Source organism: Hypomesus nipponensis, chromosome 11 (assembly GCF_054491055.1).
Source record: "Hypomesus nipponensis isolate SF chromosome 11, ASM5449105v1, whole genome shotgun sequence".
Taxonomy (NCBI): domain Eukaryota; kingdom Metazoa; phylum Chordata; class Actinopteri; order Osmeriformes; family Osmeridae; genus Hypomesus; species Hypomesus nipponensis.
Genome location: NC_140371.1, coordinates 20,036,922 through 20,060,454, shown reverse-complemented (window position 1 = coordinate 20,060,454; position 23,533 = coordinate 20,036,922). Strand labels below are relative to the sequence as shown.

The 23,533-nt window shown below is 47.5% G+C and overlaps 1 protein-coding gene across 1 annotated transcript in view; it reads left to right on the top strand.

The window, feature by feature from the left end:
- ryr2b (ryanodine receptor 2b (cardiac)) overlaps positions 1-21,831 on the top strand; it is a 44,412-nt gene extending 22,581 nt beyond the window's left edge. Inside the window, exons 60-104 of the mRNA XM_084709465.1 lie at positions 113-228; positions 1,450-1,526; positions 2,168-2,289; positions 2,376-2,425; positions 2,606-2,666; positions 3,746-3,984; positions 4,703-4,784; positions 4,895-5,025; positions 5,122-5,448; positions 5,968-6,214; positions 6,420-6,507; positions 6,837-6,932; positions 7,101-7,253; positions 7,444-7,506; positions 7,769-7,900; positions 8,146-8,258; positions 8,734-8,830; positions 9,505-9,623; positions 9,937-9,988; positions 10,083-10,136; positions 10,423-10,522; positions 10,855-10,934; positions 11,322-11,398; positions 11,542-11,615; positions 11,995-12,075; positions 12,333-12,421; positions 12,759-12,887; positions 12,976-13,080; positions 13,196-13,277; positions 13,386-14,713; positions 14,853-14,920; positions 15,134-15,266; positions 15,362-15,448; positions 15,654-15,899; positions 16,171-16,301; positions 16,501-16,543; positions 17,459-17,595; positions 18,061-18,121; positions 18,253-18,399; positions 18,522-18,656; positions 19,401-19,557; positions 19,867-19,931; positions 20,705-20,805; positions 21,204-21,255; positions 21,392-21,831. Of these exons, the coding sequence (XP_084565591.1) occupies positions 113-228; positions 1,450-1,526; positions 2,168-2,289; positions 2,376-2,425; positions 2,606-2,666; positions 3,746-3,984; positions 4,703-4,784; positions 4,895-5,025; positions 5,122-5,448; positions 5,968-6,214; positions 6,420-6,507; positions 6,837-6,932; positions 7,101-7,253; positions 7,444-7,506; positions 7,769-7,900; positions 8,146-8,258; positions 8,734-8,830; positions 9,505-9,623; positions 9,937-9,988; positions 10,083-10,136; positions 10,423-10,522; positions 10,855-10,934; positions 11,322-11,398; positions 11,542-11,615; positions 11,995-12,075; positions 12,333-12,421; positions 12,759-12,887; positions 12,976-13,080; positions 13,196-13,277; positions 13,386-14,713; positions 14,853-14,920; positions 15,134-15,266; positions 15,362-15,448; positions 15,654-15,899; positions 16,171-16,301; positions 16,501-16,543; positions 17,459-17,595; positions 18,061-18,121; positions 18,253-18,399; positions 18,522-18,656; positions 19,401-19,557; positions 19,867-19,931; positions 20,705-20,805; positions 21,204-21,255; positions 21,392-21,487 (6,223 nt within the window). The 3' untranslated portion in view covers positions 21,488-21,831. The remainder of the gene's footprint in view (positions 1-112; positions 229-1,449; positions 1,527-2,167; positions 2,290-2,375; positions 2,426-2,605; positions 2,667-3,745; positions 3,985-4,702; positions 4,785-4,894; positions 5,026-5,121; positions 5,449-5,967; positions 6,215-6,419; positions 6,508-6,836; positions 6,933-7,100; positions 7,254-7,443; positions 7,507-7,768; positions 7,901-8,145; positions 8,259-8,733; positions 8,831-9,504; positions 9,624-9,936; positions 9,989-10,082; positions 10,137-10,422; positions 10,523-10,854; positions 10,935-11,321; positions 11,399-11,541; positions 11,616-11,994; positions 12,076-12,332; positions 12,422-12,758; positions 12,888-12,975; positions 13,081-13,195; positions 13,278-13,385; positions 14,714-14,852; positions 14,921-15,133; positions 15,267-15,361; positions 15,449-15,653; positions 15,900-16,170; positions 16,302-16,500; positions 16,544-17,458; positions 17,596-18,060; positions 18,122-18,252; positions 18,400-18,521; positions 18,657-19,400; positions 19,558-19,866; positions 19,932-20,704; positions 20,806-21,203; positions 21,256-21,391) is intronic.
- Positions 21,832-23,533: the final 1,702 nt, after the last annotated feature.

Below are 23,533 nucleotides of genomic sequence, written 5' to 3'. Positions count from 1 at the left end.
TGGTTATCTAAGGCATTTGTTGGAGTGTGTAAGTGCCTTGCTTAAGGTCATATCCAGGACCCCAGACACCCTTAGCAATTACAGCCTGGCGTTTTTTTTTGTTGTTGCTCAGGGACAGGAAGTCCGTAGAGATGGAGTCTCCAGCCATCGCCAACCGCTTCGCCTACACCTTCCTCCAGCAGATCCTCTTCTACACAGAGGAGGCCCAGGAACACATGCTGGAGCTTGGTACGACCCCGCGCCTCATGAGGGCTTCCTGGGTCGGCTTCATCTGAACCCAGAGCCCTGGCCCCCCCCCTACATGCTATAGGACGTCTCACCTGTGGAGGTGTTCCTAAAGCAGCTGTTTCACTTGAGTCTTAAAGGTCTTATGGCTTTCACTTTAAAACCTTAAAAGTCATTATTCATTTGAAGAGTGACCTTGTGTGTACACAGGACTGTCTGTTAAGGAGATGACTGATGTGAATCATCAAATGGTGGCGAACACAGTCAAGAATATCTGATGTGTTGTTCTATCGTGCACCCTTGTAATTCCCATGAAACCGTCTAGATGGAAACCCTCATTCTTATCCAAACAAACGTCCTTGTCATTTTCCCATGAAATGTGCCTTTCCTCTCCTTTCTACCCCAAATATACAGCAGCTATTCTGCAACCACTATTTAACCACCAAAGCACCGCATGCCTACTCAAACACATTTACACATCCATTTCTCCTGGTCTTTACAATTATCAGCAGACAGCTCCCGGTGTCTGACCTTGATGTCGGCCTCCAGTCTGCTCATGAATCAACCTGTGATGTGAGCCGTCCCATATGGGAGTCACGGAAACGGCCGCGAGGCATTTTCACGAGTCTGTCACCTCAGGGAGAGGGTGTTAAAATGCCTGGAGACGGAAGGAAATAAGTGTTGAAATGTCTCTTTACCGAGTCCAGCCTTTCTCATGACTCTGCTCTAAGACTTTCCCTCTTTACCAAGATACTACATCAGTTTTAAAGTGTGTTATGAAGTTTATTTGTGATAATCAATTGTACTGTTTAGGATTAACTGTAATATAACTGTCCAGTAACTCAGCTCTAAACAGTACTGTAAGTTTAGATTCCGGATAGGAACCATTAAATAAGCATATGGGGGTAGTTTACTGAAGCCTGTAACTGAATGTGTGTCGTGCTGTGTTTTTTAAGAGTTCAGCATTCTAACAAAACCAAGCAGAGTAAAGGTTTGTTTTATTGAAGGAAAATCAACATTGAGCCATTAAAGTGAACAAGGCTCTTGGGAAATCAAACGTTATTTAAAAATAGAAATATAAAATGAAAGCGCTGGTTTTAATTCAGAACGAAAACATTCTGCAGAATGCCCATTCCCAAGGCTTGGCTCTAGCTTTGATCGAATACATCTTTTACTTAGCGCTCATCTCCTGAACAGTAATACTGGTGTTGTGCTTTTCTTCAGAGGTCATGCAGGCCAGAGGACAGATGACCAAAGGAGACAGGACCCCACATCAGCAAGAGATTTATTTCTTCAGCAAGGTTTGAAAAAAAAACAACAACACCAGTCACCTTTTACAGTACAGTACCATATGTCTTTAGCCGAGAGAAAGATCGAGCAGTTGACCAATTTTCACTCGTCTGTGAGCTATCTTCGTCCTCAGTTTACCGTCATTTTTTCTCACTACCACACAGCGGTGTAATTAGTTTTGCCGGAAGGTTGCTATGGGTAACCTCTCTTACAGAAACCTCTTGTTGGGGGGGGGGGGGGGGGGGGGGGGCTGGGGGGGATTGATTAGACCATTCAGGGATGCTGGGATCAGAGTATTGATTAGGCCTCCCATGCCACTGGCTGGAGGGAGACAGACAATGAAAGGTTCTGATGTCTCTCTAATCTACCCATTGTGGCGGCATGCAGCCTGCTTCCAGAAGCGTCCCTCTGATCGATGGGCAAGTCAATCACGGCAAAGGCAGCAGCATTTCAATAGAAGGGATACCTTCCACAATGTCCACAGAGACTGTTGTGGTTCAAACCTCCTTTTTGAAAGCGTACAGATCGGCTTGCTTTGCTTTGTTGTAACGGTTTATGATCAGAATGGACAACGGGAAGGGGCATGATGGAAGAGGGAAATGGTTCATGGTAAAATATACAGTTTTGGGCATCTGTGTTGCCATACCTACAGGTCATTCTGCCCTTGGTGGAGCACTACCTGAAGAGCCACCTCAGCTACTTCCTGTCTACCTCGAACAGTTCCCACGGCAACGGGAGCCACGCCTCCAACAAGGAGAAGGAGATGGTCGCCAGGTAGCATTGTTTTTTTCAAACGGCAACCCTTCATTATTTGATTTTCTATCACTTCCTGGTTGACATTCCTCTATCCCACTCTTCAGCCTCTTCTGCAAGCTGGGGGCTCTGGTCAGACACAGGACCTCTCTGTTTGGTAAGGACGGTATGGAACCGGCACGTCCAAGTTGTACTGACACGAGAGATGTCTCCATTTACATGTGTTACTGGGTCCGTATGCTCAGCCTGCGTGTCTGTGAACTGCGTGTCCAAGTCCTCACAACCCCCGCGCACCAGCCGCTGGAGATAAGGCCTCTCCTCTGTTTGTTTCCTCCAGGCAGCGATGCCTCATCTATCGTCAGCTGCCTTCACATCCTGGCACAGTCTCTAGACGCCAGGTACGTGACCTCACTTCCTGGCACAGTCTCTAGACGCCAGGTACGTGACCTCACTTCCTGGCACAGTCTCTAGACGCCAGGTACGTGACCTCACTTCCTGGCACAGTTTCTAGACGCCAGGTACGTGACCTCACTTCCTGGCACAGTCTCTAGACGCCAGGTACGTGACCTCACTTCCTAGCACAGTCTCTAGACGCCAGGTACGTGACCTCACTTCCTGGTACAGTCTCTAGACATCAGGTACGTGATCTCACTTCCTGGCACAGTCTCTAGACGCCAGGTACGTGACCTCACTTCCTGGTACAGTCTCTAGACGCCAGGTACGTGACCTCACTTCCTGGTACAGTCTGTAGACATCAGGTACGTGATCTCAATTCCTGGCACAGTCTCTAGACGTCAGGTACGTGACCTCACTTCCTGGTACAGTCTCTAGACATCAGGTACGTGACCTCACTTCCTAGCACAGTCTCTAGACACCAGGTACGTGACCTCACTTCCTGGTACAGACTCTAGACGCCAGGTACGTGACCTCACTTCCTAGCACAGTCTCTAGACGCCAGGTACGTGACCTCACTTCCTAGCACAGTCTCTAGACGCCAGGTACGTGACCTCACTTCCTGGTACAATCTCCAGATGCCAGGTAGGTGCCACCCTACCCCACTTGCCTGTCACATCAGGGCCAGCCTGTCTCCTTGACGACACGAATCATGTAGATGTAGTGTGGAAGTGTCTCGCTCCAGGGCGTCAGGCCTCCCAGATGGATGTCTCCTGATTAGGAAACTTGCCCGTTTACATGAAGCGCAAGCAAATAAACAGCGTTGTGAAGAGAGTGTACTCGATAGCGATTTATTTGTTAGCCTCCTCAAGTTTGTGTACATAAATATCAATGCGAGTCTTCACAAAATGGAATTCTGTTAAGGGTCATGTGTATTTAACCATTTCAAATCTATAAATCGACACAAGAACCCTTTGGGTCCAGTGTGGGAATGTTTGTGTTTAAATAAAAAAAATAGTCTGGGGGACCAAGCTCATCATTTGACAGGGATTGCCTAGCAACCGCTCACCCCGTTCCATTCTAGAACCCTGATGAAGACCGCCCCGGAGTCGCTCAGGGCGTGTCTGCGGTCGTTCTTCGAGGCGGCGGCGGTGGACCTGGAGGTGACAGTGGAGAACCTGTCGATGACGTTGGGACCTCAGAGTAGAGCCCAGCCCAGGGGAGTGGCCCAGCTCCTCGTCTACGTCACCTCCACCCTGCTGCCCTGCCTCACTGCCTTGTTCCAGCACCTGGCCTCACAGCAACATGGACAAGACCTACTGGGTAAGTCAACGTCCAGAATGACAAGGCTGTCTGGTAAATATTTAGGAGAATATTGAATATTGTTAATTCTGAGATAGCGTTTATTCCGTTTTCCGCACCCAGACAACTCTAAAGTGTTGCTTACGATGTATTATTTTTCTTATATAAATATGACGAAAGCTTTTTAGTCCAGTCTTAAATCCAAAATGAATGGATCAGATCCGAAATCTCGGATCTGGATCAGATCTGAAATTGTCTTCTGAACAAAGACATCTTACAAAAAAAAGAATCACCGCTCACGCATTTTGAATGGCTCCATCCGCTCCCCACCATATGCCGAACACTTTGTTGAGCTGACAGAGAACAGCTGGACTCAGCACCTCCTAAATCATTCAGCAACACCCTCCACGTCCTCCTCCTGCTTTGAACTCCGTCCCCCCTCCTCGTCCCCCCCCCCCCTCGTCCCCCTCCCCGCCTCGCAGACGTTCACAGTGTATGAGCAGACGCAGGCATGTTGTCTCCATCCTGCCCGCTCATCCATCAAGACCGTTTCCACGGCGTTCATCAGAAGGTAGCTGTGGTTCCCCCCACGCTCCGCGTCAGGTTCCTCTCTGCTTCTGGCCGTCGCCAGCCCTCAGGATGTTGACTCTAACCGGGGGGGGACGGGGGACGGGGGGACGGGGGGGATTTAGGGGGTCTTACTGCAGCAGAATGATAGAGCCACCCTCCTCTCTTCCAGTGGATGGGATCCAGGTGTCCTGTTATAAGATCCTCAACAGCCTCTACTCTCTTGGGACCAGCCAAAGCCCTTACGCTGACGGGTACGGTAGAGTCTGTGCTGTGTGCACTTTACCGCATGTCAGAATCAGTTTGTTGTGTGTGTGTGTGTGTGTGTGCGTGTGCGTGTGTGTCCTGACTGTGCTTTGTGCAGACAGAGACCAGCCGCAGGGGCTTGTATCGCTGCCTTGTCTGGGGCTTTCCCTGTGTGCTTCCTGGAGCCTGATCTCAACGAGGACAACCCTTACTCTGTCTACAACACCATGAGCCCCACAGAGAGAGAGGGTAACACACACTCACACACACACACACTCATACACACATACATACCAAACATGCGAGACAGCCTTCCCATCCCTCCTCTCCCTCACTCTGTGTCAGAACTGGGAGTGTTTGACCTGGTGGAGGAAGTGTGTCCTCGCCTCCCGTCCCTCCAGAAGGCTCTGGGGGAGGTGGAGGAGCTGGTGGGGGCCGGGTCCGGGGCCCGCCTGGCCCAGTATGCCCACGTCACCGAGGTCACCCTGCCCTTGCTCTGCAGCTACGTGGCCCGCTGGTGGGCTTGGGGCCCCCAGGGCCAGTCTGACAGCGAGAGCCCCGTCTTCACCTGTCTGACCCCCCAACACGCCAGCACCCTGCTGGGGAATATTCTGCGTGTCATCCACAATCACCTGGGGACCAGACAGGGAGACTGGATGAAACGCCTGGCGGGTAGGACTTCTGTTTCCTTTCTGCCTCTCTTACTTTCTCTCTCTCGCTCGCTCTCTCGCTCTCTTGCTCTCGCTCTCACTCTCTTATCTCTCTCTCTCTTTCTCTCCCTCTCTCTTTCTCTCGCTCTAGCTCGCTCTCTCTCTCTTTTGCTTTGTTTCTCTCACTTTCTCTCTCATCTCTTATCTCTTTCTTTTAAGTGGACGGAGATTCGAAACAAACACTCTGTCACATGTCAAACATTTGTTGATTACTGTCTCCATCTGACAAGGGCTCAGTCCCCACATCCCAGGCTCTGCTTGTTTAGTTCCTTCGGCTGGATTATTAACTCCCTTCCTCAAGCAAGGACAGCCACTCACAGTGAAGTGGGGTTTTGATTCCACTTTAGATATCTTCCTCTCTCTCTTCATCTGTCTTTCTCTCTTCGTCTCTCTCTTCTCTATTTTAATAACCCATGCTCTCTTTCCTGTCCTCCGTAATCAATCTTCATCATCCCTGTGTATGTTCTGTGTCTCGCCTCAGTGTTCTCTCAACCAATCGTGGGCCAGGCCTGTCCGGAGCTCTTGGGGAGTCACTTCCTGCCTCTGATGGAGAAGCTGAAGACGAGGGCAGAGGCAGTGCTGCTGGAGGAGGAGCGCGCCAAGGCGGAGGGCCGCAGCCTCGAGTCTGACTCGGAGGCAGAGCTGAGGGTACAGGAGAGGTTTTCCGTGCTTGTCAGGGATCTCTACGCCTTCTACCCTCTCCTCATCCCCTTTGTGGACTGCAATAGGTGAGGGCTGCCACCCAGGGAAGGAGAAATATCATTCAGTTCCATTGTAACAATAATAATCAACGTTATTATTTCTTTACCGGTTTCAACATGCAGCGAATTTCCGAATGAAAAATGTCAGCAATGACTCGAGAATATAAAAACAATATGTGCATAGTTTTATGATTGAAAGTTTGATGGACACTGTCTCATCGGGTCGTTTCAGAGCCAGGTGGTTACGTGAGCCCAGCCCAGAGGCTGAGAAGTTGTTCAGCATGGTGGCAGACATCTTCGTATTCTGGGCCAAGTCTCATGTAAGGGCAACACCCATCACACACCAGACCTACTGTTACATTACATTTACATTTAGTCATTTAGCAGATGCTCTTATCCAGAGCGACTTACAGTAAGTACAGGGACATTTTCCCTGAGGCAAGTAGGGTGAAGTGCCTTGCCCAGGGACACACAGCATTTTGCACGGCCTGGAATCGAACTGGCAACCTTCTGATTAATAGCCCGTCTCCCTAACCGCTCAGCCATATGATCTCCCTACTGCCACTGAGACCTACTGTTACTAAGTACAGAGTGTGTGTTTCTGGACAGAGCGTGTGTTCCTGAAATGTTTTTGTGTTTGTGAACCCAGAATTTCAAATGGGAGGAACAAAATTACGTGGTCCAGAATGAGATCAACAACATGGCCTTCTTGGTCAACAACAACAATGACAGCAACATGTCTAAGGTACACTGCCAACATTGTCTTCAAACCAGTACATTTAGCTACCAGTGCAGTAAGAAAAGTCCGATCAGATGACTTAAAATATTGTGTTGTTGACTTAAATGAAGTTTCTAGAAAGCCCAGATCCTAGAAACATGTGTGGTTGTCTATCATCGGCAGGTGTCCCACCAGGAGAGGAGGAAGACCAAGAGGAAGGGAGACCGCTACTCCACACACACTTCCCTGATCGTCGCTTCACTGAAACGGCTACTTCCTGTTGGCCTGAGTGTGTGTTCCCACGGCGACCAGGGGCTCATCTTTCAAGCGAAGAGCCGATTCTCTCAGGTATAGCTCACACAACCACCGTGGTCCGTAAGACCAGCATTGCGCCCAAGAAACCATACCATAATAAAACACAGGGAGCTCAAGGTTACCCGGCAGATGATAGGTATCACGGCTCTGTCATATGAGACTCTCTCTGCCACTTGCCCTTCTGAAGATATAACTCACTACAACGGCTGATTGCTTTTCACAGAAGGACACTGAGGAGGAGATTCAAGAGAGTGTGTTTAATGGGCTTCTTCAAATTCAGACCCAGGTAATTGCTGTTGTCATTAAGTGGATGTGACAAAAATCTCAGGTATTTTCTCTACAGTATGGTCTGTTTTTTGTCCTAACACAGAATTGGTCAAGAACCTGAAAGATCTACTATAAAAAAAAAAAGAATATTCGGATGTGGAACTATTAAATATATCATTAATAAAATATGAATGTCTGACATTTTTAGCAGCTTGTCAGGTAATTTCCCCTTTATTCCAGGGGAGTGGGAGATCTATGTGACATGTGTTTGTGCTCTGCAGGACTCCCCAGGTGCCTGCTGGCAGGAGGCCCTGGTCCAGGAGCCACCGGGCCAGGCAGGGGGGCCCTCAGACCCCCACAGGGCCACATACAGGATCATCCACATCGCCCGTGTGCTTCACCACCTAGACCAGGCAAGCCTCATCAAATCCTTTCATCTAATGTATGGGGGAGGGGGGGGGGAATTTGAACCCTGTACTGAATGTTGACCGCCTTGGATAGGTGATGGCTTGATGCTCTGCTGTTCCTTGAAGGATTCTAGAATCTCTCTGAACTCAGCCTGCACAGAATCCTTCAGAGTGTGTGTGTGTGTCTGTGTGTGTGTGTGTGTGTGTGCGTGTGTGTTCTCCCTGCGGGTTTGCCGTGCATGCTCCCCAAGGTGGAACACCCTGAGAGGACTAAGAAAGCCGTGTGGAACAAGGTGTTATCCAAGCAGAGGAAGAGAGCAGTGGTGGCTTGTCTGAGGATGGCCCCTCTCTATAACCTGCCCAGGTACAGCACGCCCGCCAACACACCCAACAAGAGGATGTGGAGCCATTCGAAAATAGATTAGTCCATAAATCATCGTCCTGGCATGCCTGGTTTACTGTATAACAGCTGCCACATTAGCATAAAGCGTACAGGAGAAGGCTTACAGGAATGTGAGTGACTGTAACTTGTGAAGCTGAGGTGTAGGATGTAGGGTTTAATGGAGCCGTGCTTGCCCGGAGGACTGTTGTCTTAACATATGGCCAGGAGAAAATGATGAGTTTAGGGACACCCTGGATGTCTTCTTTTTATTTTCTCTCTAATTCTCTCCCTCTCTGTGCCTCACTCTCTCACACAAACCTTTTATTTTCTCCATCCTCCCAGCTTTGATAATCTTACTTGTATGTTTTTCTGTTGATCTTTTACTTCCCCCCCCCTCTCTCTCTTTCTCCTTCTCCATCCCCTTCTTTTCCTTCTCCTCTCTCTCTCTCCTGCCCAGACATCGCGCTGTCAACCTCTTCCTGCAGGGTTACGATAAGTTCTGGATCTCTGCTGATGATCACAGCTTTGAGGAGAAGCTGGTGGAGGATTTAGCAGTAAGTAAAAACCTGTCTGCCCTCTTTCTCCAGCCTCTTCAGATGGGTTTCCTATGGGATCTTTATTTCGGGATTTTGAACCCACAAAGAACTCTTTTAAGAACTGCTGTTAGTAGAATCGTTTATTGGCGAGATCGCTCCAGCTTGAACATTTTACTTACTACGAAAGAGTTTTGAAACCAAACATTCGTCTTCAAATCTGTACAGCCTGGAGAGTATACTCTTCACAGGGGAGGAGTTCAACTTGCGACTACAAATTACCGGGATAATATACAATTACCTGTATATTACTATGAAATACTATCATCCCACGATCAAGGTTCTTGCTTCACATCCTGTTTAAGTTTCTCCTTTTCAATCTGTTGGTGGTCATTTCCTAGTGAAGTTTTCACTGCAGGTTTGTGGTTGTCTGAGTGTCCACTTATTTCCATGTCGCACATGGATTTCATAAATCAAGGAAACCTCTTAAAGCCGATGCTTGTTTGAAATGAGGTGGAATGGTGGAATACAAACATAGACAAAGGTCGAATTTCCCATTTCCTGACAAAAGATTCTGCGAACCTCTAATGAGATTGTCAGTGTTTTATCGAGGCTGTGGAGAGATGTGGGGGTGGCTGGATTTTCGAGCCTGTGTGTACGTGTTGGCAGGGCTCAGCCGCGTGTTGTCTTCACAGAGAACAGGAAGGGCCTGTCAGAGAGAGGAGGAAGAGGAGGCGGAGGAAGGGGCCAATCAGATGGACCCTCTGCACCAGCTCATCACTCTGTTCAGCCACAGTGCCTTGACGGAAAGGAGGTGTGTGTATGTGTGTGTGTGTGTGTTAGCAGAAATGTCATCAGTGTTCCATGACAGTCTGTGTGGTTATTAGGGATGTGTCCATCTTTTGTAAAACATGGATAATTAGAACACTTTTCAATTTCTACAAAGTGCATGGGTAATATTTCAGATCCAGACGATTTTATCAATTTTATCAGTGCTCACATAACAGACAACTTACCAGACAGCAATAACAATTAAGCTTCAAATTAGTGTACCTCCTGTGTTGAAGCCACGGCCGATTCTGTTTGTATCAGAGTACATTATCTCCATCTCCCGGCTTTATCTACAGCAGGCTTGAGGACGACGGTCTCTACCTCTCCTTTGCTGCCATCCTTTCAAAGGTAAGTCTGAACAAACACAACACTGTGTACTGTATACAGGAGTTCTATGATCTGTCTACCATCTCCACCTCCTGCTCTCAAACGTGCTCCACAGAGCTGCCACGAGGAGGAAGAGGAGGATGAGGAAGAGGAGGTGAAAACGTTTGAAGTAAGAAAAACTCCAGCCTTTTTCTGTTTCATCTCAGAAGAAAACAACGTGACCTGTCTGAATGCATGGATGTGTCAGGAGGAGCGGATGTGAACACAACGTGACCTGTCTGAATGCATGGATGTGTCAGGAAGAGCGGATGTGAACACAACGTGACCTGTCTGAATGCATGGATGTGTCAGGAAGAGCGGATGTGAAAACAACGTTACCTGTCTGAATGCATGGATGTGTCAGGAGGAGCGGATGTGAACACAACGTGACCTGTCTGAATGCATGGGTGTTCCAGGAGAAGGAGCTGGAGAAGCAGAAACTGCTGTACCAGCAGGCCAGGCTGCACAACCGCGGGGCTGCAGAGATGGTGCTGCAGACCATCAGCTCCAGCAGAGGTCAGGCACCACACGACCACACAGAACGATTGACTAGTGAAGACTCCACATCGAACGCATCGTCTACTCTACTTTCTATAGATGGATGTGTGTGTGTTTTAACTTATAGTCTTAATCGATTTACATTTTTATTTTATAAACTTGTGTATTTGTTCAGTGCACCTGAGTGCACCTGCTAAATGACTAAATGACTAAAAACCTGAAAAGCATTGCCTCCGATGTTGTTGTACAGTGTACAATGACAATAAAGATATTCTATTCTATCCACTATTTATGTTACTTGGGGCAAAAGCGTCTGTTAAATGTGACACTTGCTTGATGGCACTTCCCAGGTACCATGGGGTCCATGGTGGCCTGTACTCTGAAACTTGGCATCGCCATCCTCAATGGAGGGAACACCACTGTCCAGCAGGTGGGAACCCAACACTTCTGACCTCACATGAGGGTGAGGTCAGAAGTGACATCACACATCTGATGGGCAGCCCTGTGATGAACTAGTTCAGGGGCGGCCAACCCTGGTCCTCGAGAGCCTCAGTCCTGCATGTTTTAGATGTTTCCCTGCTCCAGCACACCTGATTCAAATGAACGGTTGTTATCCAAGCCTGAGGATGACCGTTCATTTGAATCAGGTGTGCTGGAGCAGGGAAACATCTAGAACATGACTGAGGCTCTTGAGGACCAGGGTTGGCCACTCCTGAACTAGATTCAAAGAGTGTCTGTGTTACCCTTGATATCTCCATATCACATACTCGACAAATCACCTCCCGCCCCTCTGCTGTTTGGATGCTTTGTTTGACAGAAAATGCTCGACTATTTGAAGGAGAAGAAGGATGTGGGCTTCTTCCAGAGCGTGGCTGGCCTCATGCAGCGCTGTAGGTGGGTAGGCTTCTCCTCCGCAGGGACCACATCACTTACTCTGCAGGACGGAAATAAATGAGTGGAATCGGATACGGAGAGGAGTTGTGTAAATGCTTTTCCCGTCTTCTCTTCCTGTCTCTGTGATGTGTCTCTCCGCTCAGCGTGCTCGACCTGAATGCATTTGAGAGGCAGAACAAGGCGGAGGGATTAGGCATGGTTATTGAGGAGAGCTCAGGTACCATGTCTTTAGAAAAAAAAAAAGGGTGAATCCTTCTGAGTGAAAGTGTGCTAAGCCAGCGAAGGATTTATTGAAAATCACTATTCTGTTGAAATCCATATTTACCGTCTCTTTCTCTATTTCTCTATATCTCACTTTATCCCTCATTTTCTCCCTCTCTGTCTCCCCCATCTCTCTCTCTCTCTCTCTCTCTCTCTCTCTCTCTCTCTCTCTCTCTCTCTCTCTCTCTCTCTCTCTCTCTCTCTCTCTCTCTCTCTCTCTGTCTCCCCCATCTCTCTCTTTCTCTCTGTCTCCCCCATCTCGCTCTCTCTCTCTCTCTCTCTCTCTCTCTCTCTCTCTCTCTCTCTCTCTCTCTCTCTCTCTCTCTCTCTCTCAGGGGATAAGGTCATGCCCGACAGTGAGTTGACCTCTGACCTGTTCCGCTTCCTGCAGCTTCTCTGTGAGGGTCACAGCTCAGGTGCTCACCCTCAGTCCTTTACACCAGCCAGTCTAATCCAGTCACGTCAAATAATATTCTTATTTTTATAGCCAGTTTTACCATGCAATGTCAAAAGCAGCTTTATAGAATTCCCTGCTGCACTGACTCAATGTAACATTCAAAAGAAGAACGGATAGGGAATACTTAAAAAAAATTCTCCCAGCAACCTATTAGTGATACTGTACTAGGTAGCACTATGCACTGCTAAAACATTCCTCTTCACTTTTGATGGGTAGATTTTCAGAATTACCTCAGAACACAAACGGGAAACAACACCACTGTCAACATCATCATATCCACCGTTGACTATCTGCTGAGAGTGCAGGTAAACTGAGAAAGAGAAATAAATAATCTGTTGTGATTTTCTTCCAAGATGTGGTCTTTGGTCGATGTAATACTGTAGGGGTGGAAATCTTTTGGTACCTCACAATTCGATTTGAATTGATTCTTGGGGTCACAAATGGATGAAAAATCGTTTCAAATATTTTAAGCGATTTGTTATCAAAAATAAATATTTAAAAATACATAAAAATGAAATTAGAACAAAAACGTTTTTTTTTTTTTTACATTTGTGAATTGATGTGAATCGCTAGAACACTGAATCGCGATTCAAACGTGAATCAATTTTTTCCCCCACCCCTGTAATGCTGTCTTGTCTTCAGGAGTCCATAAGTGACTTCTATTGGTTCTACTCCGGGAAGGCAGTGATAGACGAACACGGCCAGAAGAACTTCTCTAAGGCCATCAGTGTGGCCAAGCAGGTGTTCAACTCACTCACTGAGTACATACAGGTCAGTGTAGCTGCAAGACAAGGAGCCTTGTTTTTTGGTCTGCTTGTTGGCGTACCAGTTGACATGGCTGGTATTCCGTCACCCACAGGGTCCGTGCACAGGGAACCAGCAGAGCCTGGCTCACAGTCGTTTGTGGGATGCAGTGGTTGGCTTCCTCCATGTTTTTGCTCACATGCAGATGAAGCTCTCTCAGGTTGGACATTGTTCTGTTTTCATATGCCTGACTTGTTTATTTTTTCTTCTGTTTTTTTCCTTCACTGTTTTGGGAAACAAGTTATTTTACAAATCACATCTCTTTTCATTGGCAGGATTCCAGTCAAATCGAGCTTCTCAAAGACCTGATGGATTTGCAAAAGGATATGGTTGTTATGTTGTTATCCATGTTGGAAGGTATGATTCAGACCAACAAAAACGTTGCAGCATTCTTTGGTTACTCAGTCATTCATAAACATTCAAACTCATTCCCGAAAAAAAATTTAATTCATAATTTGTTGACAGGCAATGTGGTTAACGGGACTATCGGTAAACAGATGGTAGACATGCTAGTGGAATCATCAAGCAACGTAGAGATGATCCTCAAGTTCTTCGACATGTTCCTCAAACTCAAAGACCTCACGTCCTCCGAAGCCTTCAAAGAGTATGACCCCGACGGCAAGGGCCGCGTTTCCAAGAAGGACTTCCTGAAGGCCATGGAGGCCTGCAAGCGTTTCTCCCAGTCTGAGACCCACTTCCTGCTCTCCTGCGCGGAGACCAACGAAGGCGAGCTCCTGGACTACGTGGCCTTCGTGGATCGTTTCCACGAGCCCGCCAAGGACATCGGCTTCAACATTGCCGTCCTCCTGACCAACCTGTCGGAGCACATGCCCCACGACTCCCGCCTGGCCACCTTCCTGCAGCTGGCGGGGTGTGTCCTCAGCTACTTCCAGCCCTACCTGGGGCGCATCGAGATCCTGGGCAGCGGGAAACGCATCGAGAGGATCTACTTTGAGATCAGCGAGTCCAGCCGGACCCAGTGGGAGAAGCCCCAGGTGAAGGAGTCGAAGCGTCAGTTCATCTTCGACGTGGTGAACGAGGGCGGGGAGAAGGAGAAGATGGAGATGTTCATCAACTTCTGCGAGGACACCATCTTCGAGATGCAGCTGGCTTCTCAGATCTCGGGCTCAGACACCGGGGAGCGAGCGGCGAGCAATGAGGGGGAGGAGAAGAAGGAGACGGAACAGGGGGGTGAAGGGGAGGGAAGGCCCAAACCTGGGCTCTTCTCCGGTTCCACCGTCTGGTTCCTCGTCTGTGCTCTACCCTATGGACTGATGATGCTGGTCTCCATGCTCTCCGTGAAGAACCTGAAGAAACAGTTGAGGAGGATGACTCTGAAGGACATGGCTGTGGGCGTGGCCTCCTTCTTCAGGGGTATCGTTATGGCTCTGGTCCAATGGGTGTGTGGCCTGACTCAGGGCCTTGTCTATATCCTGTACCTGGTGTTTGTCAACGGGGGTCTGGTGGAGGGAGCCAAGAGGATGACGCTGGTGGAGCTGCTGTGTGGGATCCTTGACCCGACCTCGGACGAGGTGAGCGGGTGGTCGGGAGGAGAGCCACAGAGGAGATCCTCTGCCATGTTCGCATCTCCCCAGGAGGACAGGGACGCGGCCCAGACTGCAGACGCCTCCCCCAGGGACGCCAACTCCCTCACCGATATGTTCGGTCTGCGACTGAGGAAGGATGGAGGGCAATACACGTTATTGACCCATGACCTAAGTTCTAGTCTGACTGACCTCTTCAATGCTGCCACGGGGCATCGAGGCATGACTGATACCGCCAGAAAATATCAGGTAGATGTGGAACATAAAGGATGGAATGTGCTCCATTTTATTTTTGCAACAATGTTTTAGTTCATTTTCTTTAAGCAGTTATGCAATCTTGATTGTATCTCTGGTTGACTTTAGATGTTGTGTTTGAAAATGGTTTCAGGCTCAAGGTTCCCAGAAGGGAGACAATGAGGAGTCCAAAAACAAACAGTCTGAATCTGAAAAATCTCCGTAAGTTTCTCTCTGTTTCACCTCCAGGCTGATGACTTGACACACGTTGTCCCAGAACAGCCTGAAGCACAGCATTTAAAATACACGAAAATAGACTTTTATTGAGTCATGTGAATAATTTGAATGGGCGATTAGTTTGTAGAGTGTGTGTGTGTGTGTGTGCGTGTGTTAAATTAGAGGTTCAAGAGCCTTTCTGAACGGGTGTGTTCACAGAGAAGAGGCCTCAGACAAGAAGGAGGAGACCAAGTCCAAATGGAGGTCCAGGAGAACATCTAAACCAGAAGTCCCTGAGCCCCCACAGTCAGCCTTCTGGGATATGATTAGCACTCAGCACAAAATCCTTTTGGTACATACACACACACACACACACACACGCGCACATACACACATTCACACCCACACCGACAAGAACAATATTATTCATCCATTTCTCATTTTCAGAACTACTTTGCGAGGAATTTCTACAACATGCGGATGCTTGCTTTGTTTGTTGCTTTCGCAATCAACTTCATTCTCCTCTTCTTCAAGGTGAGTGTGTCTGTGTGACTGCCAGTGGAACTGTCTCATTAGCAGGCACTCGATGTATTCAGACCTGTACCTTGACTGGTCTTGGCAGCAAACTTTGATGTTAATAATAAGCAATAAGCCCAAATTCAGTTGGCTGTCTGTCTCACTGTCAGGTACGTCACATACCTGAGTGTCTGAGTGTCTCATCTCTCGCCCTGTGCTCCAGGTGTCTTCCTCCTCTGCCACAGCCCAGGCAGGAGAGGATGTTGATGGGTTGCACACCAGCCCTCTGGAGCTGGGCGGAGGCCAGGGTGGAGGCCAGGACCCTGTGAGAAACGGCCACAGACAGTCAGACAGCGTCCATTTTGTCCTGCAGGAAAGCTCTGGCTACATGAAGCCCTCCTTGCATTTGCTGGCCGTAGCTCACACGCTCATTTCCTTCTGCTGCATCATTGGCTACTACTGCCTGAAGGTATGGCCGACCCAGGGGAAGCAGTTAGTCGATATCACACGCTAGGAGAATAAAGTATCATTTGGTACAGTGCATCGTATGCTGACATTATGTCTAAAACTGTACATGGTACCTTTAAAAAAAAGTGTTAGAATGATGTAGTTGATTTTTTTTTCTTTTGTTTCTAGTTTTTTTGGGGGGACAAATAATGATTATGTCAAAACATATCTTATGGAAAGGTAGATACCCTCTATCTCTGCATCGATTGGCTGATTTTTGGATTGGCTTTCAGGTCCCGCTGGTCATCTTCAAGCGTGAGAAGGAGGTGGCGAGGAAGCTTGAGTTTGACGGCCTTTACGTCACCGCGCAACCCCCTGACGAAGATATCAAAGGGCAGTGGGATCGACTGGTCATTGACACGCCGTACGTTCATAACTGCATTATAACCTTCTTCATAGCTCCATAAGCCCCTGGTCTTGTTCAATAAAGATTAAGATCGTGGAACTGCATATTTCGCATATAGTCTTCACTGTGGTACAAGATGACCGTAATTCTTTTTCTTAATGGATACCAATAAAAATGCTCCGAAAATATAATTATATTTGTACTCATCTCGTTTCAGATCGTTTCCCAGTAATTACTGGGATAAATTTGTGAAAAGGAAGGTAGGTGTGCAGGAGGGTTAAGAGAAATATTAAGAATCTCCACAGCGCACACGGGTGAGTCAGGGCCTGAGCATAACTCTCATGGCCACAGACTTGTGAAAAGAAAAAGGCGCCTTATGGACCGGTTAATAGCGGAGGCAATTACGCTCTCTCAATAACCAGAGTCCATCATCGTCTCTCCATTCCTCTCTCCTCATGTCTCTCCTCCTCTCCCGTCTCCTCCTCTCTCCCCTCCCCTCCTCTTCCCTCCTTGTCTCCTCTCCTCTCTCCCCTCTTCTCCCCTCTTCTCTCCTCTCCTCCCCTCCTGTCCTCCCCTCTCCTCCTCTTTCCCCTCCTCTCCTCCCCTCTCCCCTCTCTCCCCTCCCCCTCTCTCCTCCTCTCCTCCTCTCCTCTCCTCCCCTCTCCCTTCTCTCCTCTCCCCCTCTCTCCTCCTCCCCTCCTCTTCTCAACTCTCCTCTCCTCCCCTCTCCCTTCTCTCCTGTCCCCATCTCACCTCCTCTCTTCCCCTCCTGTCCTCCCCTCTCCTCCTCTCTCCCCTCCTCTCCTCTCCTCTCCTCTCCTCTCCTCTCCTCTCCTCTCCTCTCCTCTCCTCTCCTCTCCTCTCCTCTCCTCTCCTCTCCTCTCCTCTCCTCTCCTCTCCTCTCCTCTCCTCTCCTCTCCCCCTCTCTCCTCCTCTCCTCCCCTCCTGTCCTCCCCTCTCCCTTCTCTCTTATCCCCCTCCCTCCTGTCCTCCCCTCTCCTCCTCTCTCCTCTCCTCTCCTCCCCTCTCCCTTCTCTCTTATCCCCCTCTCTCCTCCCCTCCTGTCCTCCCCTCTCCTCCTCTCTCCCCTCCTCTCCTCTCCTCCTCTCTCCCTTCTCTCTTATCCCCCTCTCTCCTTCCCTTCTGTCCTCCCCTCTCCTCCCCTCTCCTCTCAGGTGATGGGTAAGTACGGGGAGCTGTACGGCAGCGCGCGCATCGGCAGGCTGCTGGGGCTGGACCAGGCTGCTCTGGACTTCAGCTCCCAGGAGCAGGAGAGACGGAGACCTAGGAGAGCCAACACCTGGATCTCCTTGTGAGTGTGTGAAGAGCCATTACACCCTAGAGTGGAGTATGGTATAGGCTTATACACAGGACTTACAAAGGATTTTAATGAGGCTCCCTAGTTAACATTTGCTCATTCCAAGTAATATATTCACTCTCTCACTTTGAATTCTCTCTTTGATATCCAGCTGTCCTCAGCTTTCAGTCGATGACGGTGTAAAAAGAAGCAGGGAATTACATCGACGTAGTTTGGTTACTGCTCTCTGACCGTTACATCTCAAAACTGATAGCCTTTGATAGGCTCTGATGTCATGATGTGTGTGTTTGTGTGTGTCCTTTGATAAGAGCGCTGGCTTGTTGGAAAGGACAGAATGTGCTGGACAGGACGGAATGTCCCGAGGCTTTTTGCTCTGTCAGAAGGTGGCAGTAATGCCCAGGTTGAACCGACATGGTTTAACCGTGATGGTAACTTATTTCGTCTTTTTTTTTTTTTTAGGTTGAACTCCATCGACGTCAAGTATCAGATCTGGAAACTGGGAGTTGTGTTGACAGATAATGTAAGTGGACAATTTAAGCATTGGTTTTCATTTTTCAATTCCTCCTGGTAAATGTAATAATATGCCTGCTTTATTGCGTGTGTGGGTGTGTACGTGTGTGTGTGTGTGTGTACGTGTGTGTGTGTTTCCAGTCCTTCCTGTACCTGGCCTGGTACATGATCATGTCCATCCTGGGACACTACAACAACTTCTTCTTTGCTGCTCATCTACTGGACATCGCCATGGGCTTCAAGACCCTGCGCACCATCCTGTCCTCTGTGACACACAACGGCAAACAGGTCTTCTGTGTGTGTGTGTGTCAGTTTGTCTGTGTCTATTTGTCTGTCTGTGTTTTGTACAGTAGTCTCTTGATGCGTAGATGTTTTTCAATAAGCAGTGTGTTTTCCTTGGTTTGTGCTAGCTGGTGCTGACGGTGGGCTTGCTGGCTGTGGTGGTCTACCTCTACACTGTGGTCGCCTTCAACTTCTTCCGCAAGTTCTACAACAAGAGTGAAGATGGAGACCCGCTCAACATGAAGTGTGACGATATGCTCACTGTGAGCCTGACACACACACACACACACACACCTACACACCTACACACTCTCTCACACACACACCCACACAGGAACGCCCAGGCAGACTGTGTAGGCTCAGTAATGTGACAGTGAGGGCCATTGTCTAGGATATGAAAATAGCCGTGTCTTAATTCCCTCTATTCCTTGTATGGGGTGAGTGACAGGTGGACAGAGACTGGATTTCACAGTCTCAGCTGGACTCTTTGTCTGTCTATGAATGAATTCACATTGACATCGACACAATTGCTCAATACCAAATGGTGTTTCATTGTTATAGAAATAGAACCCTCTCATGCTGACAGGTGACAGGAAATATTATTTTCATGAATTTGCTGGCAATATATTACAACTGCATCTTATTTTGTGTTTTGAACTTGAGCTCATATCATACAAGTATAATGTACTGTGTTGGCGTGTTCTTCCTGTTTGTGGCTTCCTTGAAGGTTTTGACAAAAGAACAAAAGACAGATGCATTCATGAATTGGTATTCTGTCCAGAACTCCTGCTGCACTGCTAGCTGAAGTGAAGCTAAAATTCCTACACAGTAGAAAGTCTCCCCATGTGGTTTTGTAATCTAGATGACGCCTCATTTCCTGTTCCTAGGATAATCGATGGTCAAGTTATTATGTGTACAGAACGCAAATGACTGCAGTAATTTACAGTCAAGTTGAGGTTTAGTGTGTGTGTGTGTTTTTTTTTTCTTCTCTTTCCCACGCCTGCTAGTGCTACATGTTCCACATGTATGTGGGCGTGAGAGCAGGCGGAGGGATCGGAGACGAGATCGAAGATCCTGCCGGGGACGAGTTTGAGGTGATCAGGATCATCTTTGATATCACCTTCTTTTTCTTCGTCATTGTCATCCTTCTGGCCATTATACAGGGTGAGGAAACCTGTTTACAGTTCGTCACACGCACATATACACACACACACACACACTCTCACAAACACACACTGAATGAAGTGAATATTTCATGGGATAGAGAAAACAAGTCAAGCATTTCAGTTTCTGTGTGTTTTATTCTCATGAGGATATTTGGTTCTCCTGTCATCCCATGTATACACACACACACACACACACACCCACACACACGTACACACACACACCCACACACACGTACACAAACACACACGCACCCGCACCCACACACACGTACACACGCACACACACACATCCCTGTGTCCCCTCCAGGTTTGATCATCGATGCCTTTGGGGAACTTCGGGACCAGCAGGAGCAGGTGAAGGAGGACATGGAGGTGAGAGATGCATACACACACACCTACACACACACACACACATCTACACACAGACCTACACGCACACACACACATTCACACACCAGAAACACACACACACAGACACACACACATCACATTTCCATAGACATAAATGACTATGCAAAAAAGTTATTTGCCTATACTAATTAGTTTATTTTAGCCAAAGAATGCACCTATGTCCTGTGGATTTCAGGCTGGGTGTCACCTGGTGATACGAGGTGTGGGTCAACCTGAGGCCAGCAGTAGTGGACTGATGAGTCTGAGGATAAGTGGATTCAGGGTGTTGAGTTGTCCCCAGCACTTACGAGGAGACACTGCCTTATTTCTCACCTGTGTAATGACATGGAGTTAATTGCTCCCAAGTTTTGATAGGACACCATGTTGAATTTGCTGATTAAAAAACAACCTTGATTCTGGGTTATTCTGAGAATGATCCTCTTAAATCCAATACATCTTTAAAAATGAAGCAGTTAAACCTTAATTAAAATATTTTCCCTGCATCTACTCTCACACACACACCTTCTCACACATACATCACACTAGACTCTGCATAATGACTGAGTCAATTTTGCGTAATGCATTAACGATTACCTAATCACCTCTGCAAATGACATTCATTACCCTGAGCGCAGTCCAAGTACCATCGTGGCTTGCTTGAAGCCTGTGGTAATCACTGAAGCAGCAGCAGCATCACGCGTGGTAACAGACCTAAGTTAAAACTGTCATCCATCTCCATCCTCCCTTTCCTCCAGACCAAGTGTTTCATTTGTGGGATCGGAAACGACTACCTCGACACCGCCCCTCATGGGTTTGAGACCCACACACTGCAGGAACACAACCTGGCTAACTACCTGTGAGTAGTGTCTCCTGTTCCGTACGTCTCTCTGCTGAATGTTATTGCTAAAACCCAGAGCACTGCCACACCCCAATCATAGTGCATGATCACGAGTCACTCCTAACATCATAAGCGTTTATATTCTCTACCACCATGGCCTCTTATGATACATGGTCGTGATAGACATTGACATGTCTGAAATGATGCTATCGATTGTTGCCCTGTCGTGTTTTGATGAATGGCATGTCATTTTCCGAGGACGGTGGTTATCTATTGATTGGGTGGGCTTGTCATCCGACTGAACTCCATCAAAATTCATCCAGGGCTGATTGGTTTTGTTCTAAAAGTTTTGCACCGAGAATCCAGATCTTTTCAGTGAGAGAGAATGTCTTCATGGTGTGTCCCCTCCCTGGCAGGTTCTTTGTGATGTACCTCATTAACAAGGATGAAACGGAGCACACAGGCCAGGTAATCTGGGAGAAATCCTCCTGTTTTTCCACCACCGAACACATTTAAACGTGAGATTTGGGGATGACTTCCCACAATGCAGTGTGCGCGTGTCGGAGGAGCGGCATGGTGTTGACTTCCTGGATGTTTGTGTAAGGAATCCTACGTGTGGAAGATGTACCAGGAGCGCTGCTGGGAGTTCTTTCCTGTTGGCGACTGTTTCCGGAAGCAGTATGAGGATCAGCTGAGCTGAGGGGATCCCAGGTTCTGATAACGTTGTGGTAACGAGGATTCGAGGTTCTGATAACGTCGTGGTAACGAGGATTCAAGGTTCTGCTAACGTTGTGGTAACGACGCATAATCAATGGATTTCTCTGCACAAACTCAGTTTGAGTAGTGAATACAGGAAGACACAAACACTTGCTGTGGTGATTTATTGCACTACTGTTATCTTTATTTATTCACCCAGTTATTTCCCTCCCCCCCACATAGTCTACTGTTTGATGTTTTTTAACGAATGTGTTTCATCCAGAGTGAATAATGTATGTTATGTATAGAAGAATGATTAGGCATGTTGAAAACACTGTCACGGTAATAAGGCTGATCGTTTTCTAGTTATAGAATATATGTCTCCCTTCGCTTTGAGCTTGAAATAAAGTGAATAGAAAGCCATGATGTCATCTCTGAGACTAGAAAGGAGGGAGGAGAGGAGATGAGATCTGTGTTCAGTGTTGATGCAGTTTCAACTGGCCTCTCTTGTGCTCTTCTCATCCAGAGAGGAAAACAAACATCCTCCCAATCTGCTTTTCTCAGCCTGTCTCCCCTCCCCTCCCTGAGCCTCTCACCTCCCTCAGCCTCTCCCCTCACCCTCCTCATCTTCTCTCCTCACCCTCCTCATCTTCTCCCCTCACCCTCCTCATCCTCTCCCCTCACCCTCCTCATCCTCTCCCCTCACCTCCCTCATCCCCTCTCCTCCCCTCCGTCACCCTCTCCCTCTTTGTGTTAGTAAAGAGGCAAGAACATCATGAGATATTCATGTCAGAGTGTAGTCTGTAAACCACTTACCTCACACACAGATCACTACTACTACCTGTTGGCCCTCACATCCTATTCATACAAAAAGACACTCGATACGCAGATACTTTATCGCAAAGAAATACACATTTCTAAAAAAATCTATATTTTTTAAACCTTTAGAAACATGATATTCCCATGGTAGCTTCGTAGACTAGCTTACATTTGTTGTGCGTGATAGCTAGGAAATTTAAAAAAAGCTGCGCAATGACAAGAAATAATATTGATCATGCCACCAAATACAGATTCAAACTACAGTAATGAACCTGACTTGAAAATGTAAGAAGTTGAAAGTACAGATATTTGTGTAAACAATGTATGGAGTGAAAGTAAAAAGTTGCCAGACAAATGAATAAGAAGTGAAGTCCTGATACCAGACAATTCTACCAAAGCACAGTGTCAAAGTATTTCTACTTAATGACTTCCAATCTCTGCAGCAGTGTCACCAACGATATGTCATATATTATTTTACCGTGCCCCATGATGTTCATGCTGTTTGCCCCAGAAAAATAGGTGCAATAAAGGTGCCTGTAAATAGCTGATCTTTAGACCCAGTAGCAGGGTGGACCAGGGATATGGTGCGGTAGGATCAGGCTCATTACCAGAGCACATGGGGAGACTGGCTACGGCCACCGCTGCCCTAATGACATGGAACACAAGCCAACCTCATAGGAAAGATCTGAGGTTGATGGTGCTATTGTTACACCATCTAGTCCTGTGCCAGCCCAGATCAAGTTGATTACAGAAGAAAGCTAATGAATGCTACTTTACCGTACGTATTTGATGGAAACCATCTGATTGCATTGAGGATTTCAGTACACAGATTTAGTGTGGTACTGGACTGCTATGTCTGCTATTAAAGAGGGATTTATACCAGGGAAAGTATTTGCTTGCATGTGGTAAAGTGGACATTTGAATAGTCTCCAACCCACTGTACAGAAATCCAAAACCAAGCACATTCATTTAAACAGTGAAGAACACATTTTTGTGTGTCAGAGAAATATCATAAACGTGTTACTGATGTTTGGTGCATCAGGAAAATACCCACTGGCCCTTCATTAATGATTGAAAGAAGCAATTTAGAGTAATGTGATGCCAAGAACCATTTGAATAATCAGGGATATCCTTCCAGCCATGGGTCCTTACAATGAAAGTCATTCAGTCAATAGGATATGAACCTAAGAACTGTGACCTAAGGGTTCTGAATTATACTAAAACATCCAGT